The 27093-nt window shown below is 38.8% G+C and overlaps 1 protein-coding gene across 1 annotated transcript in view; it reads left to right on the top strand.

Moving 5' to 3' along the window:
• fam199x (family with sequence similarity 199, X-linked) overlaps nt 1-26194 on the top strand; it is a 41349-nt gene extending 15155 nt beyond the window's left edge. Inside the window, exons 2-7 of the mRNA XM_048231416.1 lie at nt 2469-2655; nt 12722-12941; nt 17881-18033; nt 18260-18421; nt 23252-23521; nt 24527-26194. Of these exons, the coding sequence (XP_048087373.1) occupies nt 2489-2655; nt 12722-12941; nt 17881-18033; nt 18260-18421; nt 23252-23521; nt 24527-24700 (1146 nt within the window). The 5' untranslated portion in view covers nt 2469-2488 and the 3' untranslated portion in view covers nt 24701-26194. The remainder of the gene's footprint in view (nt 1-2468; nt 2656-12721; nt 12942-17880; nt 18034-18259; nt 18422-23251; nt 23522-24526) is intronic.
• The last annotated feature ends 899 nt before the right edge of the window (nt 26195-27093 follow it).

Genomic DNA, 27093 nt, shown 5'->3' with positions numbered 1-27093 from the left:
TTTTTCGCGTGTGCTCAATGGACATGCGCCCCTCGGCATGCACATTTAATCCAAATAAAACATTCACAATCGTGAAAGCAAGGACCCATAGAAGACGACTAGCTAAATTACTATTTAATCCGGTTAGCATCATTAGTATGCATTCATTAGTATGCATTCACTCTTGCATTCAAGTTGACTGATCATCTCATATCAATGTTTTCCAAGACTCAAATGGGCCTGTCCCAAAGAGAAAAAGTATTCCCTTGAAACTTAAACACATGTGGGGAAACTGAACACTCCAACCAGTAAACTATGATAAACTAGCCAACTATGCTACTTTGATTACAATATTTCCAGGCTTCAACCAGACAGCTGAATTAAAGAGGTAGAGTCCTAATAGAAATAGTAGGCTATAATCTGCATAAAGTGTGCTTTCATGAATATCAGAAATTCAGTATTTTCTCTTTTTCTATCAGGATATAATATACTAAAGATATACAATAGTATATTCTAACCTTGGTGTTCCAAGGTAGGCTATTGAAATGTTATTTAATAAAATGTCAATTAGCTGACGTCACATCTTACCAGCTTAAGTAACAGCTTGTCCTATCCTCGGTAAGACGCTGAAGACGACATTGGCCGAAACGCATTCGTCTTGTGACATGCTTTCTGAAAAAATAAAATGAGCTAAAGCTCGAGAGTGTGTTTAACTTTTTGTTTCATCCAGTGCTTCCTTTGTTTACGCACCCAAAACCCTCTTTTTTACGTTGAGTTGAGCGCACCTATTCCTTGCCCACTAGGCATAGCAAAAAAAAGGTTTGGTTCCTGTTGGTTGTCAGTTGAGGCCATGGGTCGCCCCGTGGCAGTAAGGGATAGGTAGAAAATCACTCCCTCCAGGATTTCACAAGGTTTTTTGAGACTGTTACGACCTAAAATGCCTGGATGGAAGTTGCGGTGATTTTAGCTGTTTCTTGTGGAGAAATTATGGGAGGAAGTGAAAATTGCAAAAAATAGTTGCGATTTTTTTTTTTTTTTTTTTTTTTTTTTTTTTAAATTTAGGGCAATTAAGGTTAGTAAGACCAAAATCACACTGATAATCTTGATGCTTATTAAAAAGGATAATCAAAGGTAAACAGTAAGGATTACAGAAAATCAAAGTAGGCCTACTTTATTTGTGAAAATGCTTTGACTGAGGTAATTCACAAAGCAGTATAACCTTTCATTAGAACTGTCCAAAAAAAGACAGTCACCTAAAGAGATGGCATCATGTCATATGTTTCAATACATTCATATATTTTGTAATTCATATTAAGTTCATATCTTTTTAATAATTCATAGTCTGTGGCCTGCATAATTACTAATAGCCAAGTAAGTATCTAGTAATTTCATATTGATTTAAACTATTTGACTACACTTCTGTTTAATGTCATTACATTGGTGGTGTACGTCTAATTGACTGCCTGCCCCTTTGACGTGAGAGTAGCCTAATTACATTTCTGAGTGGATTGGAAGGCTTGCATCTCACTGTGTTCGGCTACGAGTGTAAATCACTTTTTGCATAGTGCATTACGATATGTGGATGCAATTGGGAATGTCTTCTATGTCATTAGTTAAAATAAATGTTAAAAAAACAACTTGAATGAAATCATTCTTGGATCATAGAAGAGGTAAATGTCTTGCAATTTTATTAATTTCTATGATTTTGGTAGCACTACTCAAACTAAGCCCACAAGCTAGCAAACACCGACATAAGCTAAAAAGGACATATCCAGGTAAACGTTTGCCAATGGGTTGCATAGCCTACTCAAATGTCAGTAAACCAAGTAGGCCTTAATTAACTTACTTTCATAGCCTAGGTAGGTTAGCAACACCAGGTTGAGAGATGCAAGTAAGCAGATCATTAACGTTAGCCTTCTATTTATTGTCTTCAAAACTGTAGAGGAACGAACACGTTAGGGCAGTCTTTGGTGTCATATGCAGAAGGTGCAGAAGTAAGTGTGCCATCTGGCTGAATATTCTGCGCGAGGGACTGTTGTGGTAGGTGAAATTTCACGGTGAAACTACGATGATTGGTTAAATTTGTGAAAAAAATTGCGGTGTTTGGACAAAATTGCGAGTGCCTTTGTAAGTGACGAAAACAATCGTCTTCGTGAACAGCTGTGCATAGGCTACTTTGTAAAAGAGAGAATACGTTCATCCCTATACATAACGCAAGGGATAATTAATGTAATTATAGTTCGCCTTTTATTTGTGGATTTATTTAATGTATTTAGTGTTATTTCTTCCCCAAGCTCATAAAATAAATTTGGGTCGCACATAAATTGACAGGGTCGGTCGGAAACCGGAACCCAAGATAATGACCAATAAGGACCCTCAGGAATTTCTAAACAGTATGACATTTGATGTCAACAACTAGCATGTCATTTTTGCATTCTTTGCAAAAGGTTTGTACATTTAAGTTAAACATTTTTACTTGTTCTTTTCAGTGCTGTCTCAGCTGTTCCTAATGTCGGAGGACCTTTATGAGAAGTTTCTTACACCTGAGGATCCCTACCCGCTTCTGTCCCAGAGGGTAAACTTGAGTGATGATGGCACACCGGATATAAGCGAGTTTGAATGTCAGTTGTCTTCTTGTCATCGCACAGATCCACTGCATCGTTTCAACACCAACAGGTAATGAAAGGTTACCACATTCGAACATCACCTGAAACCTGTATCAATGCAGTACCTACATGAGATTAACTTCCAACAATGAGGCCTGCACAGTTAATCGAATTTTGACCTTGATCACAATTTTGGCCTCCCACAATTAAATGAACATTGTCAACCCATAATAAAATTGGCCCACACTGCAAAAAATAAAATCTAACCAAGTGTTATTAATCTTATATTAAGATCAAACAATCTATTTGGGATTGTTTTTAGTATGAAGAGACTTACCTAGCACACTCTCGAAAGATCATTTTGACTTAATTTAGGAAGACTTTGACTTATTTTAAGGAGTCTTATCAAGACAAATTTGCTTAACGCACTGGCAGACAAATTTGCTTGTTTTCAGGATGAGACGTCTTAAAAGGAGTCAAATTCTTCTTAAATTAAGTTAAATGATTTTACGTGAAAGAGCTAGGTAAGTCTCTTTACACTGAAAACAATATTAACTAGATTTTTTCATCTTGATATAAGATTAATAACACTTGGTTAGATTTTATTAGATAAGCAGTTTTTGCAGTGCATAGAACAAAATAAGTCAAGCGCTCCCTAAACCGGTCTGACCATGTGGATCAGTGTGGGCAGGCAGCATTCTGTTAAAAGAGTGACATAGCACATGTCTGACATAGCAGAAGGCAAGGAGCTTGTCCCTTGAGGCGGATCATCTGTTATTCGGAAATATTTCAGATTTACCTAAATTAACTAAGAACAAATTATAAGATAAGCAGGGCACACAACTCTTGTTAAAAGGAGACACGTAATTGACAGATCTCACAAAACATAATGCCACACATGCTTGCTCTTCCTCACGTTAACTTTGAGTCTTTGCAAGAACTACCTGCAAGAGAGTTAAAGGGAGTGAGCATAAAGGCCTTCAAAAAAAGAGCAGAAAAAGAAGAGGTGAAAGAATTGGGAGCTTCCCAAGCGGTGAGCCAGATAGCGGTCCAAAATGTTTGTGACAGTGCAACAATTTTTTATTTTTTTTTACTAAAATCAATGAATCGTGATGAACAATCGTGATAATCATTTTGCCCATAATTGGCGTGTGGCGTGTGAGTGATGGATACAAAGTTATGCTATGGGGGCAGATTTTAGACTGTGTTTGTGCGTCTTAACAGACTTAAAATGTTATTACTGTGCAACATGAACAGGATCCTCACGACACCACTATGTGTGTTTTACTCCGTAATTGTGAAGAAACAGTATAAATCCAGTGTTGGTACAAGCAGTCACATACCTCCGTTTCCCTTAGTTGCTTCCTGTAAAGTCAAAACACTGGGATTGTATTCTTTCTTCACAATTACTGTGTTAAACACGCAGAGTGGTGCCTCATAAGGATCCTGTAAAACAATTGATTTCGAGCAAAAACAAAACTAACTGGGGCAAAGAAAAAACTCCCTAGAATTGGAGATACATATATGAAGAAACCTCAAGCAGATCCACGACTCAAGGGCCTGACCCATCTGCCTAGGGTCAGTTACAGAACAGTAAGGTCTGTATACATGATAATTGCATGAGTCAGATGTAGAGAATAGGGGTGGAACAGTACACAGAAGTCACAGTTCGGTTCATACCTCGGTTCAGACATCACGGTTTGGTACAATGGAGGGAAAAGCAAATAAAAAATGCAGAAGGCAATTTTTTTATTGTGAATGTCTCAGGCTGTAGGGCCTACTACTTAGTGATAAAATCTCCCCTGAGCTAGCTGTAACAGCCTATGGATGACGTTTTTACTCATGCACGAGCTTAACTGAAGTGACCACCTTGATTGGCTGATGATTGTAACGCGGGAATGATTCCAAACACCTCCCTTACGATGAGTGGCAGGTGACAGCGTGCGCTACACAAGGACGGAAGATTTTGAATAACTGAATAATGATTAAATGAATCAAGAGTAAGGCAAAACAAATAGCCTAGCCTAATGAAACATGGGGATTGATGTAGTATCTTTGTAACATTATTAAATTAATCTGTTACTATGCCTATGCCTATGTTTGCAAAAGGGAACGTTTTAATTTGATTCACAATAATGTTACATTTAATTTAGGTTACATGTTGACAATGAGTAGCCTAGTTTTGGTTGTTGTTGGTGACGTTATTGCATGTTAGTTATGCCTACAATGCAAAATTGCTTCCTCACGATTGGAAGCTCCTGTAGCCGCATAGGATTTCAAAACATGGCGAAAAGCCACAAAACCGGTTTGTGAATAGGTCTGTGAGTTAGGAGTCCTCCCGACTTCTTTTAAACTGTCACAGAGGTGTGATTTGTTGGGGGCAGGGCCGGATTAACTGGCACAAATGTCTGATGGCCCCCGCTGCCCCCCAGCCAACGTGAATCGGGCGGTCAGTTAATAGGCCTATATCGTGAAGATTTTTCTTGCCATCTAAGGCACGAGCGCATCTGTGAGGCCAAGCCTCACCAAGTAGCCCGTTGTTAGTTTACAACAAACATTGCATTAAACTGCTTATAGGCTATACCGAAATAGTTTTCAACATTTTGAATATTAGTGTCGGGTGAATTAGGAAATGTTCTCAAAGTAGCCTTATGTAGGCTATGTTTCGGTCCCAGTGATTATTTATGAAATTGTGCAAACGACAGCCTTTTCAAGGCATTTTAAGAAAGGAGTGGTAGCATGCAAGCTCCCAAATTGACCCAGTAGCCTACAGAAAGCATCGATAAATTGAAGGGGAGGGTCATGCGTTTTTTCATAATCACTTTGGAGGGTCATAGAAAAATTTCTTGCTGGCGAGGGAGGGTCACGTCTTTTTTGACTAATGCTCCCAAAACTCCTCCGGTAGCCCCTTTACATAAATAACGAACAGTCCCTAATGAAGTAAACTTGTGACCATCAAAAATTGTTTATCGCCTGTAACTCCGTGATAACAGGACGTAACAGGAAGGCCTTTGGCTGAGCAACGGAGGTTAATATGCTCTATATTTTGTCCAAATGATGTCTGTCTATCATCGTTGCACTCGGAGAAAACCGGAATGTTTAATTTGTCCTGCGTTTCTTCTACGGCTGCAAACGGGATTCACTCGCAGTTAACCAAATATTTCTTTATTAGGGCAGGGCAGGCATATTTCTGGCTATTAAATTATTTCTAAACCAGTCTGCTAAAGTCTGTAGTGAAGTCTGTGTAGGGTTTTCCAGGCTCCATTTCTTTTTACGAGACACCCTGCTCACTTGAGACATCTGCCGGTTGTTTGGGTTGTTGCAGCGTCGTTGCAGCGTCACTGGAAAAATACAAATTAAAGTTGCGTGATACCGCGTGATCCTACGCGCGGACCGCGAGGGAAGCTGGCCAAGTCGATGCACTGCCCACTGTACTTCTTTGTATACGTTCATCTGCCTTGCTGTTTTATTTTTTATCTCCCCTGGTGGGCTTTTAAAATTCAAGTAAACATTAGCATAATGTAGCCTACACCGTTATATAGCACGCTACCTAACTTAAGCTAAATACACAACTGAAACAAAAGCAAGTCACAAACTCTGTAACTCCACATTACGGTTTTATTTACAGTATGCTATTTACAAAGACAAATAGAAACCGACTGTATTGCTCACAAGTTATGAGAATTTGAGCTGCAACTTGCTTTGCCTCTTGACTTGACCTGCCAACACTAACGTTAACGCATCCCTTGAACTTGAACCACTTCCTGTCAGATCGCGAAATATGCTGTCAATCAAAAAAAGTCCAGCCTCTATGACTGTTCCTCCAATCATCATACAGAAACTCGGCGTCCGGGCCATCCCACTGTCCCATTCACTCCCAGAGACGCCGGGCTTCCCTGGAAATGACGATTTTGTGGCGTTTGTCCAATAAAGATCTAGCTTTTCTGCACTGAGATCAGCCCACTCTGTAGTGCCATTGAAAGTCCAGTGAAGCCGAGCGTCTGTTTTTTTTTTTGCATGGTTTTTTGATGGATTGTGTCGTCACAGCAATGTATTACGGGTGCAAAATCACAATTAATGACCGGCAAAACCTTATTGCTGAACAAACTAGCCATGAAAATGAACATGTTTTCAGCATGTTGTAGTTGGAATAGTAGGCTAGAAGCTAATGTAATAGTGTTATTTGATGCGATATTCCGTGATATTAGAGGAGGCTGAGCTTCACCTGTAGTCTTAGAGCAATCGCCTCTGATGTTGGAACATATTTGAGCAGGTTTACTTTCTTTTTTGTCATATTACCCACATAACAAATGAACAGGAAAACAGTAGGCCTAAGATGTAAACCAACAATAGTAAACTATTACTAGCCTATAACCACAAACCGTTATTATATGCCTACAATAAAGTAGCCTGGTCAAATCAGTTCCTATCATGGGTGACTTTGTAGTTCTTCAGAGCCCTATTTTTACTACCCCTGCTGTCTGTACCACATCCATTACGGACACCATCATCACGATTACCACTGCTACCTCCAGGTATATTGGGCAGAGGGTCGAAATAAGCATGGTATGCTTAATGGACACCGTCGTATACAAGCAAAGACGCACCTCCATCACAGACGCACCGTGACTATCACTGTCAATAGACGATCGATCATAATCTCCAAAAGGCAGATATTCTGCTTCAGAATCAGAATAGGCAGGGTGCGATTTGTAGGGGGGGATGGTGGGGATTTCCCCCCCTCTGGTTTTCCTATCCCTACCTCTGCTAAATTATTTTTATCCCCGGTGGGGACAACATTTATCCCCCTGTGCCCCTCATATTGATTAATGCTACTTCATATAAGTAAAGCGCTGCAACGTGAGACAGTCTAGTAGGCTAGCCTACATAATAATCTGACATCAGAAATGCACCGTCACCGTCAGCACTCATGCACAGCACTCACAGTGGCTGCGTGATAACTTAATTTGGCCTTGATGGTACAGGACATTTCAGAATGTCGAGTGTGTAATCCATCATTAATGGCTAGTTTCAATGGAAAAGTTAGCTGGACAAATGAAAGAAAACGAGAAGGATTCAGTGAAGCATATCGTCATATTTTAGAACCTTCAAAATTAGAAAACTGATGCAACTGAGATGGAGGACAACTGCACGTAGAGTAGAACGTAGGCCTATTGTCCGAAGGAACTTACATTAATTGAGGAGATATTTGCTGAATGTCACAAAAAGTGTTACAGAAATTGCTTGGCATCGCTTTTATTCAATGGCTCTCTACGAAAAACACCTGTAGTTTTATGGAGGACTAACGAGAAAGCACTCATTTGATAAATCCGCCAGTTGGCTAGGCCTAGTAGACAAATAACTTTCAGAAATAATCTGTACTGCAAAAACGAATGTTGGTGGGTATTTAAACTATCTAGCGGGTGTTTTGACAGCTGCAAGAAATAGAAGCTTCATGGTCTTTATGTTCTGGTTCGTAAATTATTTTCATAAAACTTCAAGTTGCCCGATAACTTTACTCTCTAAACTCTTCACTGCACTGTAGCCAATTTACTGACAGTATAATAGTACAGTAGGCTATTTATTTTCTGTACACATTTATTTTTTCAACTTTTGCAATATTACGCACTTGGCTACTGAACGCAAATCAGCAGGAGAGAGAATGCACGTAGCCTACGCAGCGTGTAGCGCAATGTGTAGGCTATTTGGTTGCCAGTTAACACTGTCCTACCCTGCATTAGAGGAGCTGATCATCATACCAAGCATACTCACTGATTAAAGTCATATACCACGGTAAACTAAAACTAAAATGTTACAAAGGTGGCAAAATTAATATAGGCTATTATTAGCCATGACATTACTAGGCTATGAATCATTCGTTCATTTTTTTTTTTTTTTTTTTTTTTGGGGGTTACAAACTTATTCAAAATCATCCCCCTCTGGTTTTTACACAAATCGCACCCTGAGAATAGGTGAATAACATAGCCTACCCAAGACTTCATCACACGTGAACATTTTTTCAACATTTGGTGTAGGCCTATTTCTGCTTCAATTTATGCAAAACTGTTGACTGCATCGGTGCATTGCGTCATTACAAACAAAAGTACGTCTTCGTGTTTCTCCCGTGTAGCCTAATAGGCTACAAGTATTTCCTGAAAACTTTGTGCAGCGAATTTGGGCTTGAATCGATGCTCTGGATGTCTAGCAACTAGTGGAGGAGAGTACAAATGGGATTTGTCACCATACTTGGATCTATCGTCTATTTTAATCAGTGTTGTTGTTTGTCATAATTAAAAATACCCTCAAGGGCCGAATTACATTATTATTTTGACAGTAGGTCGCGGGCCGGGCGTGGGCCGGTAGTTTGAGACCCCTGATTTAAACTATCTAACTATTTAACTGTTCAGCCATTCCAACTGTCAGTTGTCATCAACTATGACTCCCGCCAACTGTTTCCTCTGCCCACAACTATTTCAAAATAAAAGTCCTCACTACAATAATTCACTATTAAATAATGTAACCGTTTAAACTACTCAACTATTTAGCAGTTCAGCCATTCCAACTGTCAGTTATGCCTATGCCTCAGTATACTATGCCTCCAGCCAACTATATTAAACCATCGCCTACCTGGCAACCAACATAGCAACCATTGATATAAAGAGTCTATGTCAGTTTCCATAGCAACCAACATGATTACTCTAGCAACCATCATAGAAACAGCTTTATTTAACATTGCAACAACCACGTCTACCATTGTAACTATCTCTACATTATCTAACTCTGCATATTTTACATTGTATGTTTTGCATTTTCATGCACTGGTAATTCCTCGGAATTACATTTTCTAGTTACTACTATTATTTTATTCTTAAAGGGATAGTCCACCATTTGGGGAATTACACTCATTTTCCACACCCCCTTGAGTTAAACAATTAATTTTTACCTTTATCCAGTTCATCCAGCTGTTCTCTGAGTGCGGCGATACCACTTTTATCTCCAGCCTAGCACAGGGCTGCCAACTCTCACGCATTGGCCGTGAGACCTACACATTTGATTAGGTTCACACGCCACACCCCCGATTTCTCACGCTTAAGTGTGTACCAGGTTGGCCAAATGCCTGAAAGATGAGTTTATCTATAGATCTACCTGTTGAGCCACTCATGATCGACTAGTTATGCTTTCAGAGACGGTGAGGGGGTTCAAGAGCACCCCCTGTCTGTGGAATTTTCTAAATTTTCTCTCATTTGCTACTTCACAAGCCATCCCAGGCGCATTTCCCCCCACATTTTCCCGGCTTCAGGTATGCTTTGAGTATTTATTGAGTATTTTTTACGTTGAAGTGTCAACCTGGTAGGTCAAATACCTGGCAGATGAGGTTCAACTAAACTAAACCTATACAGATATATCACACATCATGTGAACGGAATCTAAGCTTTCCAATGATATGAGCGCCAAGTTGCTGTGATAAATGGTTCGCGAGAAAATTAACATTGAACTTACATGCAATTTAATTGCATTTTGCACACTGCACACCCATTACTCTTGGTTAAATATCTCACTAACCCTTCACACCCAACACATGGCAAACCCAATATCACAATAAACAGCAAACCGTACCGAATACGAGGATATACAGCATGCCTCTGTGCAATAAGTGATTCCTGAGTAATCCGGTTTTGAAATTGCAACACATTGCTATTATAATTGTAATTGCTAGAGCACAAATATTTCCATAAAAATAAGCATAAAGATAAGCAAGTCTGACCTCTGAATGTATTTTGAAAGTGCACCCGATTTGATGCATTTAAAAATTAAAATAAACAAACATTTCTTAAATTCTTACAAAACACCCTTAGGACGAGACAGCATCAGATGAACGCAGGTTCAGGCCAAGGTCCTAGTAGTAGATCCCTTTGATACCAATGTTAATTTAACTCTGGGACCCTGGTCCCTACACCTGAGAACCACTGATGTACGTTTTTTTATTTATTTATTTATTTTTTGCTGTACGGTAATAATGCTGAATGATACAATACTGAATGAATGATTGGCTATAACCCTATTACCTCAACCTGTTCTTGCACTGAAATATTTTTTTATTTTACCTTGTCTACATTATACTTTACTCTCCTATTTGTCTAGATTATTTATGCTGGTCTCTAGACCTTACTCTTGCACTGTTGGACTAATGTTGGACTACCTTTTGCACCTCACCATGACACTCACTCCCTTTAGCACTTAGGCCCTGTCACTACAAGCGTCTTATGCTTGATCACCCTCTTAATTTAACTTACAGGGCTTAAAATTCATTTTTCAAAATGGGGGGGAATTCCCCCCTTAGGTTATTCATGTAGGGGGGATTTACACAATTTGGGGGGGGGTCGATTCGATACCAAGTCAAGAATTGCGATTTCAATGCCGATACTTTTTTAAAAAAGTGTTTGATTTGGGGCCCCCACCACCCTGGCGTCATCAGTAATATATACTGTAGTGGGATCATTCACAACAGTGGACATCCTAGATTCTGCTTGACTCTCTCCACACACACAAACACACACTGAAAATGATAGCTTATGTGATATGTTTCTATCATATATTTTTGAATTCATATAGAGTGTATTTATTTAATAATGCATTTTTTAAAGTATAGCATTTTACTAGTAATTACTACTAGCTAAACATATTTAGTAATTTGAATGCCTTTTATTGACGTTTAACCTATAACACATCTTTAATGTGGTGTGTAGGTCCAATTGAGTGCACATTGGTGATGAGTAGGTGTAATTGAGTGCCTGTCACTTTTTAAGAAAATACCTGAGAGTAATTCTATGGAGTAATTAGCCCCCCTTCAACCTGACGGTTTTAGGCTGTAGACGCTAGTGAATAAAAGTTGTGCATAGTGCGGTATGTGTATGCAAATCATTATGTTTTCTATGTCATTAGATACAATAAATGTTGACATGTCGAAGACAATCTTTCTGGGATCAAGTATTGACGTGACCTGAGCTAGCAGGATAGTTACCAAGGAGCTCTTTCCAGATGTAAAAGTTTGCCATGGTAGCGTAGCCTATTTGCGTGGCATAAAAGTGGTTCTCTCTCTCTCTCTCTCTCTCTCTCTCTCTCTCTCTCTCTCTCTCTCCGTGTGTGTGTGCGTCTGCATGAGGCTATGTTCAATTCAACTCGGTAGTTGATCAGTCCGGTCAATAGCACCGCATTCACGCCACTTAATGATAAGGCTATATTAACGTCATCAGACAGGCTGTAAAAGTGAATGCGGGAATTTCTCATTATGATGGCTAGAGTTTGCGGGACTTGAACAAATTATGTAATACCCTTAATCCAAGAGTGAAATTTAAGCCCTGACTTATATAGTGTATTTAGTAGGGCTGTCAAAATAACTGATTAATTTCGATTAATTAATTTGAGAAAAAATAACTGATTAGAAAAATTAGTGCAGATTAATCGATTCCGTATGACCTTTGACCACGAGTCATTCTAGTCAGTAAAAATTAGACTGTAAAATGAAGAAGAGAGAAGAAAACGTGCTGCCTGGATCATTGATTGGAACATTTTACTTTTAAAAAATGGCCTGAAAGTGTTGATAAAAAATAAAGTGTTGAAAATAAAGTCCTCTGCAATGTCTGCAGCAAGGAATTTGCATATGACCAGAGTTCATCAACTCTAGTCGCACATCAATGCAAAGAAATAAGTGTTGAGGGGAGTGTTAATTTATTTTCATTGTGTCCCCTAGGTTATATCTGTGGCCTGAAATGCCTTGTATGTGAAAAAAAAAAAACTTCTTCCCGAAGCACTTGATTTTGAATTTATTTGAATTTGAAGCACTTTGAATTGATTTCCTCAGCATATTAGGTCATATCATAGATTATTATGGCAATTATTTGAACAGTGAAAATAATAATAAAAGAGTTTTTGAACTTTAATGTCACTAATGCTGATTATTCAATGATTCATTTGAATTTAAATATTTAAAATACTTTCACAGCCAAAATTATATATGCAATTAATTTTTGAAAAGTATACAGCATTTTATTCTTAAAATAAAGTTTTTATACTTAAAAAGTATTGCTGGCTCTTGAGCACAAGGAATTTCATGTAATGAAATTTTTTTTTTACAGATGGAACCTGACATCTTGTGGCACAAGTGTGGCAAGTTCAGAATGCAGCGAGGAATTGTTCTCCTCAGTGTCAGTTGGAGACCAGGATGACAGTTTCTCTCTGCTAGATGACCAAGAGTTTACCTCCTATGATCTGTTCCCAGAAGGCAGTGTCTGCAGTGATGTGTCGTCGTCCATCAGTACATACTGGGACTGGTCTGACAGTGAGTTTGAATGGCAGGTATGATTGTGTTTACATGATTTGCAACATTATTTCATTATTTGCTTGTCCTGAAAGAAATACCAATGTTTCAAAGCAAAAAAAAATGTAGTTCCTAAAAAGACAAGAAATAATACCGTAAAACTCCAAGTAATAGCCAAATACTCCAAATAATAATAGTGTTGAGATGTTGTTCATTGAGTGAGATAAGATCCAAATAGCGGGGATAGCCAGAACAGATGACACACGTTTTAATCAAACGTAATTTACAAAGAGATCGTATCACACTGAAAGCTCATATTTTGTCACTAGCAATCTGTCCTCCAGTTGCATTTTCAGCCCTGACCAAAACCGTTCAGGAGTTATTTATGCAAAAGTGGAACATGCCTAATGTTTAATTCTCCCTCCTTTTCGGCATGAATAAAACCGCATGAGAGAGCATGAACCATATTGTTTCTCCCGTATTTTTTTGGCAAATTTGACAACCGTCAGCTTACATTTCATATCATAGCCTACTTCTTTCTCTTTATCACCATGGCGGTAAGCATTTAGAATAGAGAATAACTTTTGTGAACCCTTTTGTTGCCAGGATAAAAACAAGCTTACCAGCCTATCCGCAAATTTGAAACAAAAAGGATTAATTGAACGATATCGAAGTCGGACATACAGTGCCTATAGAAAATCATCATACCCCTTTGAAATGGTTACTTTATTTGCAAGGATTAAAGTTCTCCGTCAAAGGACGGATTTCCGTCAATTTGATTTTAGAAATGTCATATTTGAGATCGATGCAGATCCGATGAGAAAAAAAAATAGGAGGGGGGGGCTATCACCTTTGCTTTTCCAAAGAACACATATGGAGGACTATAACGGTCTAAAAGTTGGATTATAGTGCCACATTAGAGACAGCTGATGAGGTTGGCCAATCTGTTTAACTTTTTTGGATATGATATTGTGAGCTCTATGTGCGAATTCGGAGAAGAAGCGTAGGCTGTGTTCTTTCCGTGCATCAATGTAGACAATTTCTTACTATCGCGAACTCTTGTCAGGGGAGGTCATTCATTTTGGGTGTCACCTACAGTATGACTTGAACAGCCTTCTATGCCACCCGATGTAGGCTACTATTATTGTTACAGTTTTTAATCAATGTAACTAACATTATGTGTAAAGCGACGCAATATAAACCGTAGCCTATGCAATTTATTATCCCGTCTGTTATGACATGTACAACAATGTTTTTCACAATTTGCGACGGAAGGTTTTGACTGAGCGTGTTAACATAAAAAAAATAATATCACTGTCATCATCGCGAACTGTTGAGTAAGGGGGTCAGTCTGTTTGTGACGCAGACAGCCTTGTAGCCTATTTTGCTTAGGCCTCACTTTTAACGACAGTAGGTTGTGAGTGTATGTTGACAAAAAATAACCATACAAAATAGTCAACTTAAAACTTTGCTATAAAATATTATTCATTCATAGCACAAAACCATAACCAGTAGGCCTACCAGAACCTCGCATATTAGCGTCATGATTTGTGTGCGTCAGTTTGGCAAGGCCACTAGCTGTCATGGATGCGTTGTTGCTAAAGGAAGCAGGTGTCAAAAGTTAAAAAAATAAATGGAGATGGGCAGCTGTTGGAAACGGGGGAGAACTAACAAGCCATGGTGTAAAGAAATTAAAAGCGCCAGGGGTTTGCTTTGGCTTGTGGTTAGCTGCAAGAAAATTGTTTATGGATGCAATAGGAAAACGTTTTAGCACGCCACCAATCAGAAGACCGCCATAAGGTTAACGTTAGGTGCACTTCAGGACATCTTCCTACCTGGTGCAACTAGCCACCACGACAGAGGTAGGCTACGTTTATCTATGGCTGACTGTTTTTACGTTAGAAAGTAGGCTACGCATTTTCTTTCATAGCGCAACACGACCTGTCCCTCACCATATCGCAACCCTGTTGTCAACCTTATACAATCTGTTGCTGAAGACAAAAGCACCATCTCCAGATTGTCGTTATCAAATGCGCAGACCTCCTGCATGAGCACACACAGTATTGCTGCTCATTGGAAAACTGAGTTGTCTGTAAAACTCAAAATTACCATGTTTTCATTAAATGCGGATGAGGCAACAAATGGAAATATGAACAATATCTAGAATGTTCTAATTCGTTACTTTGATGAGGAAATGGGAAGTCTTACAAACTTGATTTTATAGATTTTACTTGGTGTAGAATTGCATATTAACAAGAAAAAAATCTCCCCTTTAAACACTTTTGGCCTGAAGTAATTAAATAAGAGTGTGTTAAAGCCTTTCTACAATATTGCTGCAGTAGAAAAGAACAGCAATGGCTAATCAGGGATGGTACTAAAATATATTTTTTGTTCATCAGGAAAACTCAAATCTCAATCAAGAACACTCTCAATTAGCCTTATTCACATGGTGGCCATTGGCTGCTAAAAGCGAGGCTACAGGGTACACAAACCATAGGATTGTTATGTTCTATGCATTCACCTGTAGGTGGCATTAATTTTATAGTAAGTGTACCCTGTAGCCTCGTTTTGGTTTAAACAATAGCCGCCGTGTGAATAAGGCGAATACTCCCTTTACTTTGCTGTTTGCATCTTTTTGTACATTAAAAACCAATAGGTCGCGACCGCAAAAGGGTTGCTATCTCTATAGGTAGATATGTATGACTTATGGCCTGAAAAAAGTTCAGTCAAACAATTTTTTTTCACTTTAATCCCTGTATTTGTCATACAGCCTGAAATCAAAACCCATTTAAAAAAAAATAATCTTTTTCCAGTTTTATTTACAAATTTAGCTGTACAACATCAAAATAATGGGGGAAAAGGCAAAAAACAGTTCTGAAAATTAATAAAAAATGAAAAACTAGAATAACAGGGTTGGAAAAGTCATCAACCCCCTGATTTAATACTTCGTAGAGCTTCCTTTTGCAAGATTGCAAGTGCAAGATTGAACTTTTTGGACTGAACTCCAAGTGCTATGTTTGGCGAAAACCACCCGAAACACAGGATGGGCAGGTCATTCACCTTCCAACACGACAATGATCCTAAACATACTGCCAAAAGAACAAAACAGTGGACCACAGTGCTCAAGAAAAAGAAATAGATAATAGAAGACAAAATGAATAAAGACAAAAAAGCACAACAGGAAAATAAAACTAAAATAATATGTACATATATAGTCTATATAATTACATTCCACACTTCATTTAAAATCCATTGATGGCATACGTTCTTTTAACTTGGCTTTAAAAGCACCAATAGTTGGTGTGGATCTAATATGAAAAGGCAGATTGTTCCACAACTTGGGGCCCAGCTACTGAAAAAGCACGGTCACCTTTATTTTTTAGACGACTCTGAGGTACTGAGAGCAGTAGTAGAGGACCTCAGAGTTCTAGGAGGGCAGTGAAAGTGTACAAGCAACATAGCAACACTACCACCTCACTTCCTTTGGAGGCACACGCACTCAGGTGCAGACTGGTGTTGGGAAGTGCAGGCCAGTGTTATTATTCTACAGATGCAGCAACATGGTTGGTGTGTGTGTGACATGTAAAAGCACAAACGAGAGTATTGACCATAAAGCTGCATTAGAGATACAAAGTATCCATCTTGGAAAAGGATTGCTAAAAAGACAGAAAAGGAGCTGGGAGGTGCCATGTGCCATGCTAGGTGCCGTCAACTAGATAAATTAGTTGCCACCTGCTCATTTTTTTGAATGATGCGTAGCCTATTTAGCGCTCCTTTTCTGCAACCACAGGCAACAAGGAATTAGGCTTCAATATGGCAGATAGCGTCACTACATCATATGGGCTATTCACCTTATAGAATATTTATTCTCAATTTATTGGATACAACATAATTGTAATGTAAGATCATGTAAGATAAACCAAATAATGTCTGATAGGTTCTACACATTTCTTACGAGCAGGTGACCAACAGGGAAAGGCTGGAGGAAGAGGCCTCTAGCCTCTAGGGATGGTATCCTGAAAGAAAGCGAAAGAGTGTGCACGTTGATTTCACCTCTAGAGATATTGCTGAAATAAACTATTGTAGTGTGATGCTAACGACAACCTTTTATGGCTTGAACTAATACAGCACACCTATAGCTTGCTAGGAAGCTAAGCTGAGCAGAACACAGCAACACAACATGAGCTTCCATGGAGCTTCTGGGTTAACTTCCTGGGTTAAAGCAGGGTTCGTACGGGTGCTTGAAATCCTTGAAAATGCTTGAATTTTAATGTTGTGTTTTCAAGGTTTGAAAAGTGCTTGAATTTTGGAGAAAATGCTTGAAAATGCTTAAAATTGTAACTGTGTTTTTTTCCCGATACATACAGCTATCTGAGCTTTGCCTCTCTTGGATGGTCTTTTTATACCATATCATGGTGCCAGTTAAAGGAACCGTATGTAAGAAATGTATTTCAATTAATCATAAAATGGCCCTAATATGTCACTAGACATTAAGAAATCATGTTCATTTCAAATACTTATATCATTGACAACAGTAGTCCGGCCAGGATATTGTCATTTAAAAAGTGAAGTTGCAGCCCTGAACTGATGTTGATGTTGTGTTTTGTCATGTCATTATGTGTTTTGGCCTGTTGCGCCACCTTCCACCTATCTACTAATCACGAAGTCAGTATGTTTCGACATCCGGGTTGGCAACCTCAAGTCAAGGGGGAGGGGGAGGGGGAGGGAATACACTTCTCTACAGTAATTTGAAAGTGATTGCAGTACCAGTTTTGGCCACATTCTTACATATGGTTTCTTTAACCTAATTAGTTGTGAAATGTTCCTCCTTTTGTTGTCTTTGCCATTACACTACATGAACGTCATTTGCAAATTGGTAATGATTGATAAAAGTGACCTCTGGTTGGAACCTGTAAACACTGGTATTTGTACTGTAGTATGACAAATGTGAACTCCTGTCATGATTTTATGTTTTAGTTGCCCGGAAGTGACATTGCCAGTGGAAGTGATGTGCTGTCTGACATCATCCCCAGCATACCAAGCTCACCTTGTCTGATCTCTAAGAGAAGGAGCAAACTTCACAGGAACCTTGATGAACTTCCATGGAGTGCTATGACCAATGATGAACAGGTCTAACTATTCTAAACCACGCAAAGTACCTAGTTATTTAGAGAACTATTGATTCTTCTGAGATCTGCAATGTAAAATTTTGTTCAAAAGCCAAAATGTCAACATTTTCTAATAGTTAAGTAACAGTGTTGTGATCACAAAAAAAATGACCCTACCTCTGCACAGATTAGTTACAATGGATTCTCAGTTATGTACATGAACCTTTCTCTGGTGTGTTGCTTTCTAGGTGGAATATATTGAATACCTCAGCCGCAAAGTCAGTACTGAAATGGGTCTTCGAGAGCAACTGGACATTATAAAGATTATTGACCCAATGGCACAGATATCTCCCACAGACAGTGAATTCATCATTGAGCTGAATCGTTTAACAGATGAGAAGCTCAAACAGGTAAGGAGCCTGCAATCTAACACCATTAACCCTTAGAACTGCCGCTGGTGTCTATCGAAAGGGAAGGGTTCAGGGATCATGATAAGCTAAGTGTTTTTCAGATCAATAAAGTAGAATCAACGTTATTGTTATTTTAAAATGAGTGAAAACGGCAAAATGAAGAGCACTGTATTTTTCAGAGGTGGGGTGAAGTTCTCCTCGAGGCTTACGAGGAGGAGAGAGCTGTAATAACAAAAAAGAGCAATACTTGAGCGTCCAAGGAACGAGATCTTGCTTGGCAGAGAATAGCCTAACTGACCGTGTATGCATACATTTAGGATAACCTATTAATGTCAAAAGCACAATATATTAAACTAGAAATGTAATTCCAAGGAATTACCAGTGCATGAAAATGCAAAAATGGTGTAAAATATAGTGTTAAAACCAATAATGTAGAGATGGTTACAATGGGTTTGCTTAGGTAGACATGGTTGTTGCAATGCTAAATAAAGCTGTTTTTATGATGGTTGCGAGGGTAATCATGTTTGTTGCTAATAGTATTACTTAGCTAACTTAGCTTATGTTTGCTAGCAATTCTATTTACAATGATAACCATGCTAACTATGTTACTTAGCTTCGCTAATGTTTTCTAGCAATTATGTTAACTATGTTAACCATGTTACCTATGTTAACCATGTTACTTAGCTAACTTAGTTAATGTGTTTTAGCAGTTATGTTAACTATGCTAATGATGTTAACCATACTAAACATGTTACTTAGCTAACGTTGCTAAGGTCAGGGGTGGGCAAACTGCGGCCTGGATCTGGCCCGCCAAGCACTTTCATCTGGCCCGCAGAGCATTTTGTCTTGTGCGGCCTGCTGGCCATTTTTCAAAACCCATTAAATCATAGTAATGCAAAAACACTGCAAAAGTGCTGTAAGTTTTAAGGGTTAATATCTGGTACAAGCATTGATTAGTCATTTTGACGCTGAAATTGCTGTAAGTGTTGTGATTTTATGATTTGTAGCTAATGAAGGCAGAATAACGTAATAACTCTTAAGTCAGAATTGTAGCTGGGCAATTCCATGGAAAATTATGTTTTTTGTAACATCCAATGTGATGGTATGGTATGATGTGAATGATTACATGAAATTTGAGCATTTGCTATATTTGGCTGAAGAATGTACATGAGAAAATATGCACAAAAAATTAATGTTATCATTCACATCATACAAATGCCAAAGCATTTCACTGGCGTTATGGATGTGACAAAAAGTCAATTTTCCGTGGAATTGCCCAGCTGTTTTTAATGTAATAAAGCCAATAAGTCATGGTCAAGTTTATTTATATAGCATAATTTAAAACAACCTGTGGTTGACCAAAGTGCTCAAAAAAATAGATAGAATAGAAGACAAAATGAATAAAGACACAAAAAAAAGCACAACAGGGAAATAAAACTAAAATAATATGTACATATATATATATATATATATATATATATATATATATATATATATATATATATAGGCTATATAAAAATATGTATATATGTGTAATTATATATGCTATATATATATATATATATATATATATATATATATATATATATATATATATATATATATATATATATATAGGCTATATAAAAAATATGTATATATGTGTAATTATATATGCTATATATACATATACACACACACCCATATATATATACATATATACGTATGTATGTATGTATGTATGTATGTATGTATGTATGAATGATTACATTCCACACTCTTCATTTAAAAGCCATTAATGGCATATGTTCAGTTAACTTGGCTTTAAAAGCACCAATAGTTGGTGTGGATCTAATGTGAAGAGGCAGGTTGTTCCACAACCTGGGCCCAGCTACTGAAAATGTTTACAATTGACAGTTGTAGAATGTCGTCAATTTAAAGATTCCACCATTCATCACTCGGACCCCTGTCGGCATGGTAGGGGATACGTCACATCACCAGGCAGAATAACACCAACAGCCTGACCAGCAGCAGCGCCCCAGTAGCAGAGCAGCTCAACCAGAGTCGATCATCAACCCAGCTCCAGCCACCAACAGCCAGGCACTTGTCATCCCAGTCTGCTGATGGGATACAGACACTGTAAAATCAACACGTGAAAGCAGCTGGCCCAGATGGTGTCTCAGGATGGGTCCTCAGAGACTGTGCTGTGGAGTTAGGGGATGTATTTACTAATATCTTCAACCTTTCTCTGGCACAATGCACTATCCCCACTTGCCTGAAGATGTTCACAATTGTGCCAGTCCCAAAGCAGACTGTTAGAACAACCTTCAATGATTACAGGCCTGTGGCATTGACACCTGTAATCATGAAGTGTCTGGAGAGACTGGTCCTGCAAGACATCATGGCTGCTCTGCCACCCACCCTGGACTCCCACCATTACAGAGCAAACAGGTCAATGGAAGATGCCATCTCCTATGCCCTCCACACTAATACACCACCTGGAACAGCAGGGGACATACTGTATACGCACGTAAGCTGTTTGTGGACTGCAGCTCTGCATTTAATACCATCTTACCCAGCAGACTGTTTTTCAAGGTATTGGACCTGGGCATACAACACAACACCTGCCTATGGATCAGGGGTGTTATTTTTCCGTTTTTTTTTTTCCGACCTGAAAAAGAGACTCACACAATTCGTATAGATCCGCTGAGGGTTTTTTTGTTATGTAGGCTATAACAGGCCGCTGACAATGACGACAGGTTTTGTTTCCGAATATCACGCCGTAAGTAGCCTAGTCCGTTTACTAGTGGATTTCATTGAAAGTGAAAGTAGACGGGTTGATCAGCTGCGTTCTGAAGAATGCTTGATTCAAGTTTAGTGTGTGTGTGGCAAATTAGTTTCTCAGCAGAAGCCATGAAACGGTAAAGGTCAACAAATTGATTTAAAAAGACCTCATGTATGAAGTTGTTTTTTCTCGTTTTGGCTTTGCATCGGGTTCACTGTCAGGATTTTCCGATAATGAATCTTGAGATGCTGATATTGAATTTTATTTTCTGCGTGTGTAAGCTGTACTTGAAGTTAGCTGTGGCGCACTGGTCTAACGTTACTGGTTTTCATAGTTTTAACCACAAAGCCTGTCTACCTTAGGCCTTCTAAATTGTTTAGTTAACACCTCGTCATTTCGCGTTTGTCATCTAAAACATATTTCGGGATGCCATCTCACCATGAGAACCTAACGTTATGGTGACAGTGCTAAGAGATCAAAGCTTTGGCATGCTTAGTAAACATTAGTCTTGCACATAATATTGAGCTGAATATTTAGTGGAAATAGCATTGTGCTGATAGATAAAAAGTCGCCTATTTAAAGCCGCAGTCCGCATTTTAACCCTAGCTCTCCATTTAGTGTGTGCACTTGTAAAACTAGTGTTGTAGCCTACACAATCCTGGCGCAGTAGCATAAAACAGTTAGAGCCTACCATTTATTTTAGGAGGAGAGGTGTAGGGCCTACAGTGTTACTTTGGGAGAAGAGGAATCGATGTAATTTGATTATCTTTGGAACTGAAATATCAACAACCTTCAAGTTGCAACCTCTTCAATCAGCATCAATATCAGTAGGCCATGATTACTGATAATCACGTGAACATGATTCACTATTTTGTACGTAGTAGGCCCAGAGGACTGTTAGGGGGCAGGCTATATATTTTCATCAAGTAGGCCCATAGTAAATAATTGAGTCAACATTAACTCAATGTTGGTTTAAGTTATAAACAAAACATGTTAGAAATGGAAAAAATCCATGGTTCTGCGTCACTGTTGGCAAAATGATCATGATGGCCTATATATTTCAGGCATATTTGGTTTAGTCTTGTGTAGGCCTAGGCTACTTTGCTCTTATCAATGAGTTTTCTTTAGGCCTTATAGGCTGTATTGTAATATGCTATAATGTTTGAAATATATGTATCTCAATGTATCAATACTTCCCATAAAAGTCATCAGATGTCATAATTTAAGGGGTTATTTTTCAAAATGTTCTTCCGGGGGGACATGCCCCCGGACCCCCCTAGTATTTGGCCCATATTTCCTTTAAGGCCCTTTTCTAGTGCCACCCCTGCATAGGATTTGCCTCATGAATTTTATGAAGTGTAGGTGATGTAAATGCATACGGTAGCCAACACTATAGTACACAATAGTACTCGAACCATGGGGGGGTGGGGGGTCACTCCGTGCTACGTATATTTTCCTTTTTTTACCTTTGCCAATCACACCCCTGATGGATTAAGGACTTCCTAATAAAGCAGCCACAGTCAGTCAGAATGGGCACTCACTACTACTTCACTCTGACACTCAGCACAGTAGCCCCACAAGTGCTGAGCCTGTTCCTCTACTCTCTGTACACCCATGACTGCTCCACCGCATGACAACACTGCAACAGTCAAATTCGTCAATGACACGACTGTGGTGGGGTTGATCACCAAAGGTGACGAGTCTGCCTACAGAGAGGAGGTACAGAAGCTGACAGAGTGGTGCACAGGAAATAATCTGACTCCAGGAAAACAAAAGAAATCATAGTCGATTTCAAGAAGAGGCAGGATCATCATGCACCACTACATCAACAGGGAGAAGTTTGAGAGGGTGTCCAGCTTCAAATTCCTGGGCACACACATTACAGAGGACCTCTCAGCACTTGGGCATAAAATTAAATGGTGCAACACAGCGTGTTAACAAATCCTTGATTAGGCCTAAACCGATGAATAATTGTTGATGCAACCCACCCTATGTGTTACTTTAGGCATTCTTCGTAATGATCTCCCTTGCTTATGTAATGCTGTAGTTGCCTGTATTTTGCATAGGTGCGGAGCTACATCTGTGATCATGGACCACGTCAGCGCAACAGCAGTCTACGAGAGGGCTGGAAGCGCAGTTTAACCAACAATGGAAGCACCAGTGGTGTGAGCAGCACCACCAGTGGCCAGAGTAACACCAGTAGTAGCAATGCCAGCATGGTAAGCACAGCCAGCAGTGCTACCTCCGCTGGTTCTAACTTCACCAACAACTCCATAAGCCGTGCACACAGCGAAGGAAACCTGCCAACTGCAGCTGAGCGCATCCGTGACTCTAAGGTTTGATTAGATTTACCTTCATATACCTTAATTCATATATATATATATATATATATATATATATATATATATATATATATATATATATATATATATAATTTTGTTCTTAACTGTACAAAATTATTCATACCCTGGCAAATATTGATTTAATGCTGATTTTCTCTTTATCAATATGTTTGTTCTGACTGAAAATGACTGTCACATGCCAAAAGTTTGTAAGACAATGTGGGAGAAACATGGAATTAAAAAAAAGAAGTGTTTTTCATCTTTTTTAACATTTTTATGAAAAATGTCCAAAAAAGTCCAAAATTATTCATACCCTTTTTAAATAATCAATGGAAACATCGTTATTTGCATTCACAACTCTCAAAATGGTTCTTATACTATCTACTTAATAAGCCTCTCCATGTCTCCACAATGATTCTTGACCACACCTTTTTAACAGCAATCCGGGTTTTCAGTCAGGAACGATTATTTGCCATCACTCTGGCCTTGTGCTCACTTTTTTGATGGATTAAGGTCTGGACTCTGGCTCTGCCACTCTAAAAAGTTGATATTGTTCACAGTTAACCATTTCTTGCCTTGTTTGGCTGTATATTTTGGATCATTGTGTGGTTTAATGGTCCAATGATGCCCATTGATGCAGGTCTCTTCACCAAAAAAGATCTTTTCACCAAAAAAGATTGTAGCCCCTTGTTTTGGTGTTACCGTTTACTTTGAGAAGTTCACCAGGTTCCATTGTCTGAAAAACACCCAAAAACGTATACATTTCTATACATCTCCACATTGTGGATGGTGATGGTTGAAATTCATTCCATCTCAAAATGGATCACTTGGTCATCTTGGATGCTGATCATGGATCACTCTTCTCCAAACATGCATAACTCAGCTGAACCTCAGTTGTGGGATAATTTTATTTCACTGATTTACACAGTTTGGAAATAAATGTATTGTATGCATAGCAATTTTGGGACCTTATATTTCTCTTTTTGTCATTTTCTCCAGAAACGCTCAAAACAAAGGAAGCTTCAGCAGAAGGCTCTGCGAAAACGGCAGCTTAAAGAACAGCGTCAGGCACGTAAGGAACGTCTCAGTGGCCTCTTTCTTAATGAGGAAGTGCTGTCCCTCAAGGTGACTGAGGATGAGGACCATGCTGATGATGTAGATGTCCTTATGTGACAACAGTGAATCCCTCAGTGTTCCCTCTATGCCTAGAGCACCAGCAGCTTCCTGCTACATACTAACCCTTGTTCCATCCCTGTCACTTCTATGTTATCAACTGTCAATAAATGCATTAGTTTTGGCCAAGAAGTCTTTTTCCGCGGCTGCTTTATTTTTATTTTTTATTTATTTGTATTTTTTTAAATATATATAATGCTTATAATTTCCTATCGCAAACTATTGTTTACCTATAGCCTCTGCCCTACTCAATCAGTATAATTGTTGCCTTTGCCTTAGAGGGAACACTGACACTTTTCAAATCAGGTCTGGAAATCTATTTGAAGAAATTATGACCTGTCTTTCAGAATAACATTTAATCTCAAAATCATCATTACCATTATCCAAAATGCTGTCAAAGCATGGAAAATGGAATTACATTCCATGGTCCAGTTGTAGACCTAATTACATTTGCATTTCTCCTGAGTGCAGTTATTGCATCAGTAATTGAATTGCATGAGATTGCACCACCCTCTTATTTCATTATAGGCATGTTTCAATTGACCATCACACAGTAAACATTTCATTACTCTGTATTTCATTATGTCCTTTTCCAAAAATATTAGTGTAACTCACAAGTGTCCAGAAGTGAGGTAAGACTGCAGTAAAATGCAGTCATGAAACTTGTCAAGGGACTTATTCAAACAGAAAGCATCTTGGACCTCCACAAAAGACGCTCTATTATGCGTTTTTGTTGGGTTTTAAAATTGGCAAAATGTTGCAAAATGGATGGTCAGTTGAAAAGTTCAAGTAAGATGACATAAGGATTAAGGAATCTTATAAAATCAGCCTAATGTCTGATGCAATCACTGTATTCAAGGTGGACTTAAACCTTTGCAGTACTTTATGATTTCTCTACATTCAATGTAAGGTAATTAAATATCTCATGCACAGATTGTACAAAACGTCACTATTCTTTTTATTTTTTTGCTTTATGTATAATTCACAATTCTTAGTAGTTTATCGATGTATGCAAAAGGGGCAAGCAGTTACTGGGAGAGTGACAAATTGATAAAATTCCATGCTTAAGGATCTTTTAGTGTTGAAGGCTCTACCAGATTTATGTTAACCTTCTTTCAATAGATTTATCAGTACACACTACAAATGGTTTATTTGAACTTCTCTGTCTTAATGCGCCCTGTGGATCAATGGACTATGAACTCTGAAGTTGTTCGACATCTTCATTATCTTGTCTAAAAACGTCATTTATGATGTACAGCTAAAATGTATGTCTTTGAACATTTGGTATAATAGATATAAATGGTCAATTTCACAAGAAATGGAACATTTGAGAACTATATACAGGATGGTTTTGCTTTATGTTGATAGCCAGGAAAAGTAGGGAGTCAAAATAATCTGTGTTCTTCATATTTAAAGCGCATATTTATTTTTTGTACATAGGTACAAAAATAAGATGTACAATGTGTTTGTCTCAAATAAAATTTCTAGACACTGTTTTGATACTTGTCCCATCTACATGCAAAGGTATTCCAGGTATGTCTGCCAGAATTTCCATCAAAGCCTCTTAAATTGTGTGAATCGGTTTAGTCTAGTTTAAAGCGGGTTCTAGACTTGTTGCGGTGGACCTTGTACTCTGTCTTGCTGGCTTTCTCTCAGGACATTCAAAACCTCTGTGTCCTACCTTGTGGCACTTAAAACACAATCCCTCTAGCCTGGGTGTTCCCATGCTGCCTTGCGCGCGATTTGATTCACGCTGCTAAGGCAACCTGGAGACCATGGAGCAAATTTTTGCCTGAGATAGGGAACCAATCACAGAACAGGGGGGAAAGCAAGACGATGATGAGCTATGCACAGACGCATTTGATAGACATCCGTGGCACCCAATAAACGGATCTGGGCATTTTTTTCAAATACGAGAAAATGAACGTTTGGTTCCCAGACCACGTCTCATTGAGAAGTGGTGGCGCTAGCCAGGCTACAATCCCTCTTTAAAACAGTGTGCCTTTGTGGAATGATCAGGGGCTTGGCATATTCTACATGGGCCTGTGGACCCGGCAACAGGTGTGGGAGAAAAGGTTCTAGTTCTAACAGGAGATAAATGCTGCGCACTAAGCATCTGCTCTAGGAGGGATACTGCCTTCCCAAGCAACGCTGGGTCAAATCCATTCAACTGGTTGCTGTTTGTGGCCTGCTGTTGGGTCATGCAACACATATCAGGGGTCCATTCATCAGATTTGGCATTGCTCTGTAATCTGTCCATTCTGGCTGACTGTCTGTCTTTGTGGTGGCTCTCTATCAACGCCTGGACTTCTGTAGCACTCCACCCCTCTAATGGCTTACTCCTGAAGGCTGTGTACAGACCAGGCTCGGGACAATGCCTTATGAACATCAAT

This window comes from Alosa alosa, chromosome 21 (genome assembly GCF_017589495.1).
Source record: "Alosa alosa isolate M-15738 ecotype Scorff River chromosome 21, AALO_Geno_1.1, whole genome shotgun sequence".
Taxonomy (NCBI): domain Eukaryota; kingdom Metazoa; phylum Chordata; class Actinopteri; order Clupeiformes; family Clupeidae; genus Alosa; species Alosa alosa.
The sequence above is the reverse complement of the archived record's forward strand: the minus strand, read 5'-3'. Positions and strand labels throughout refer to the sequence as shown.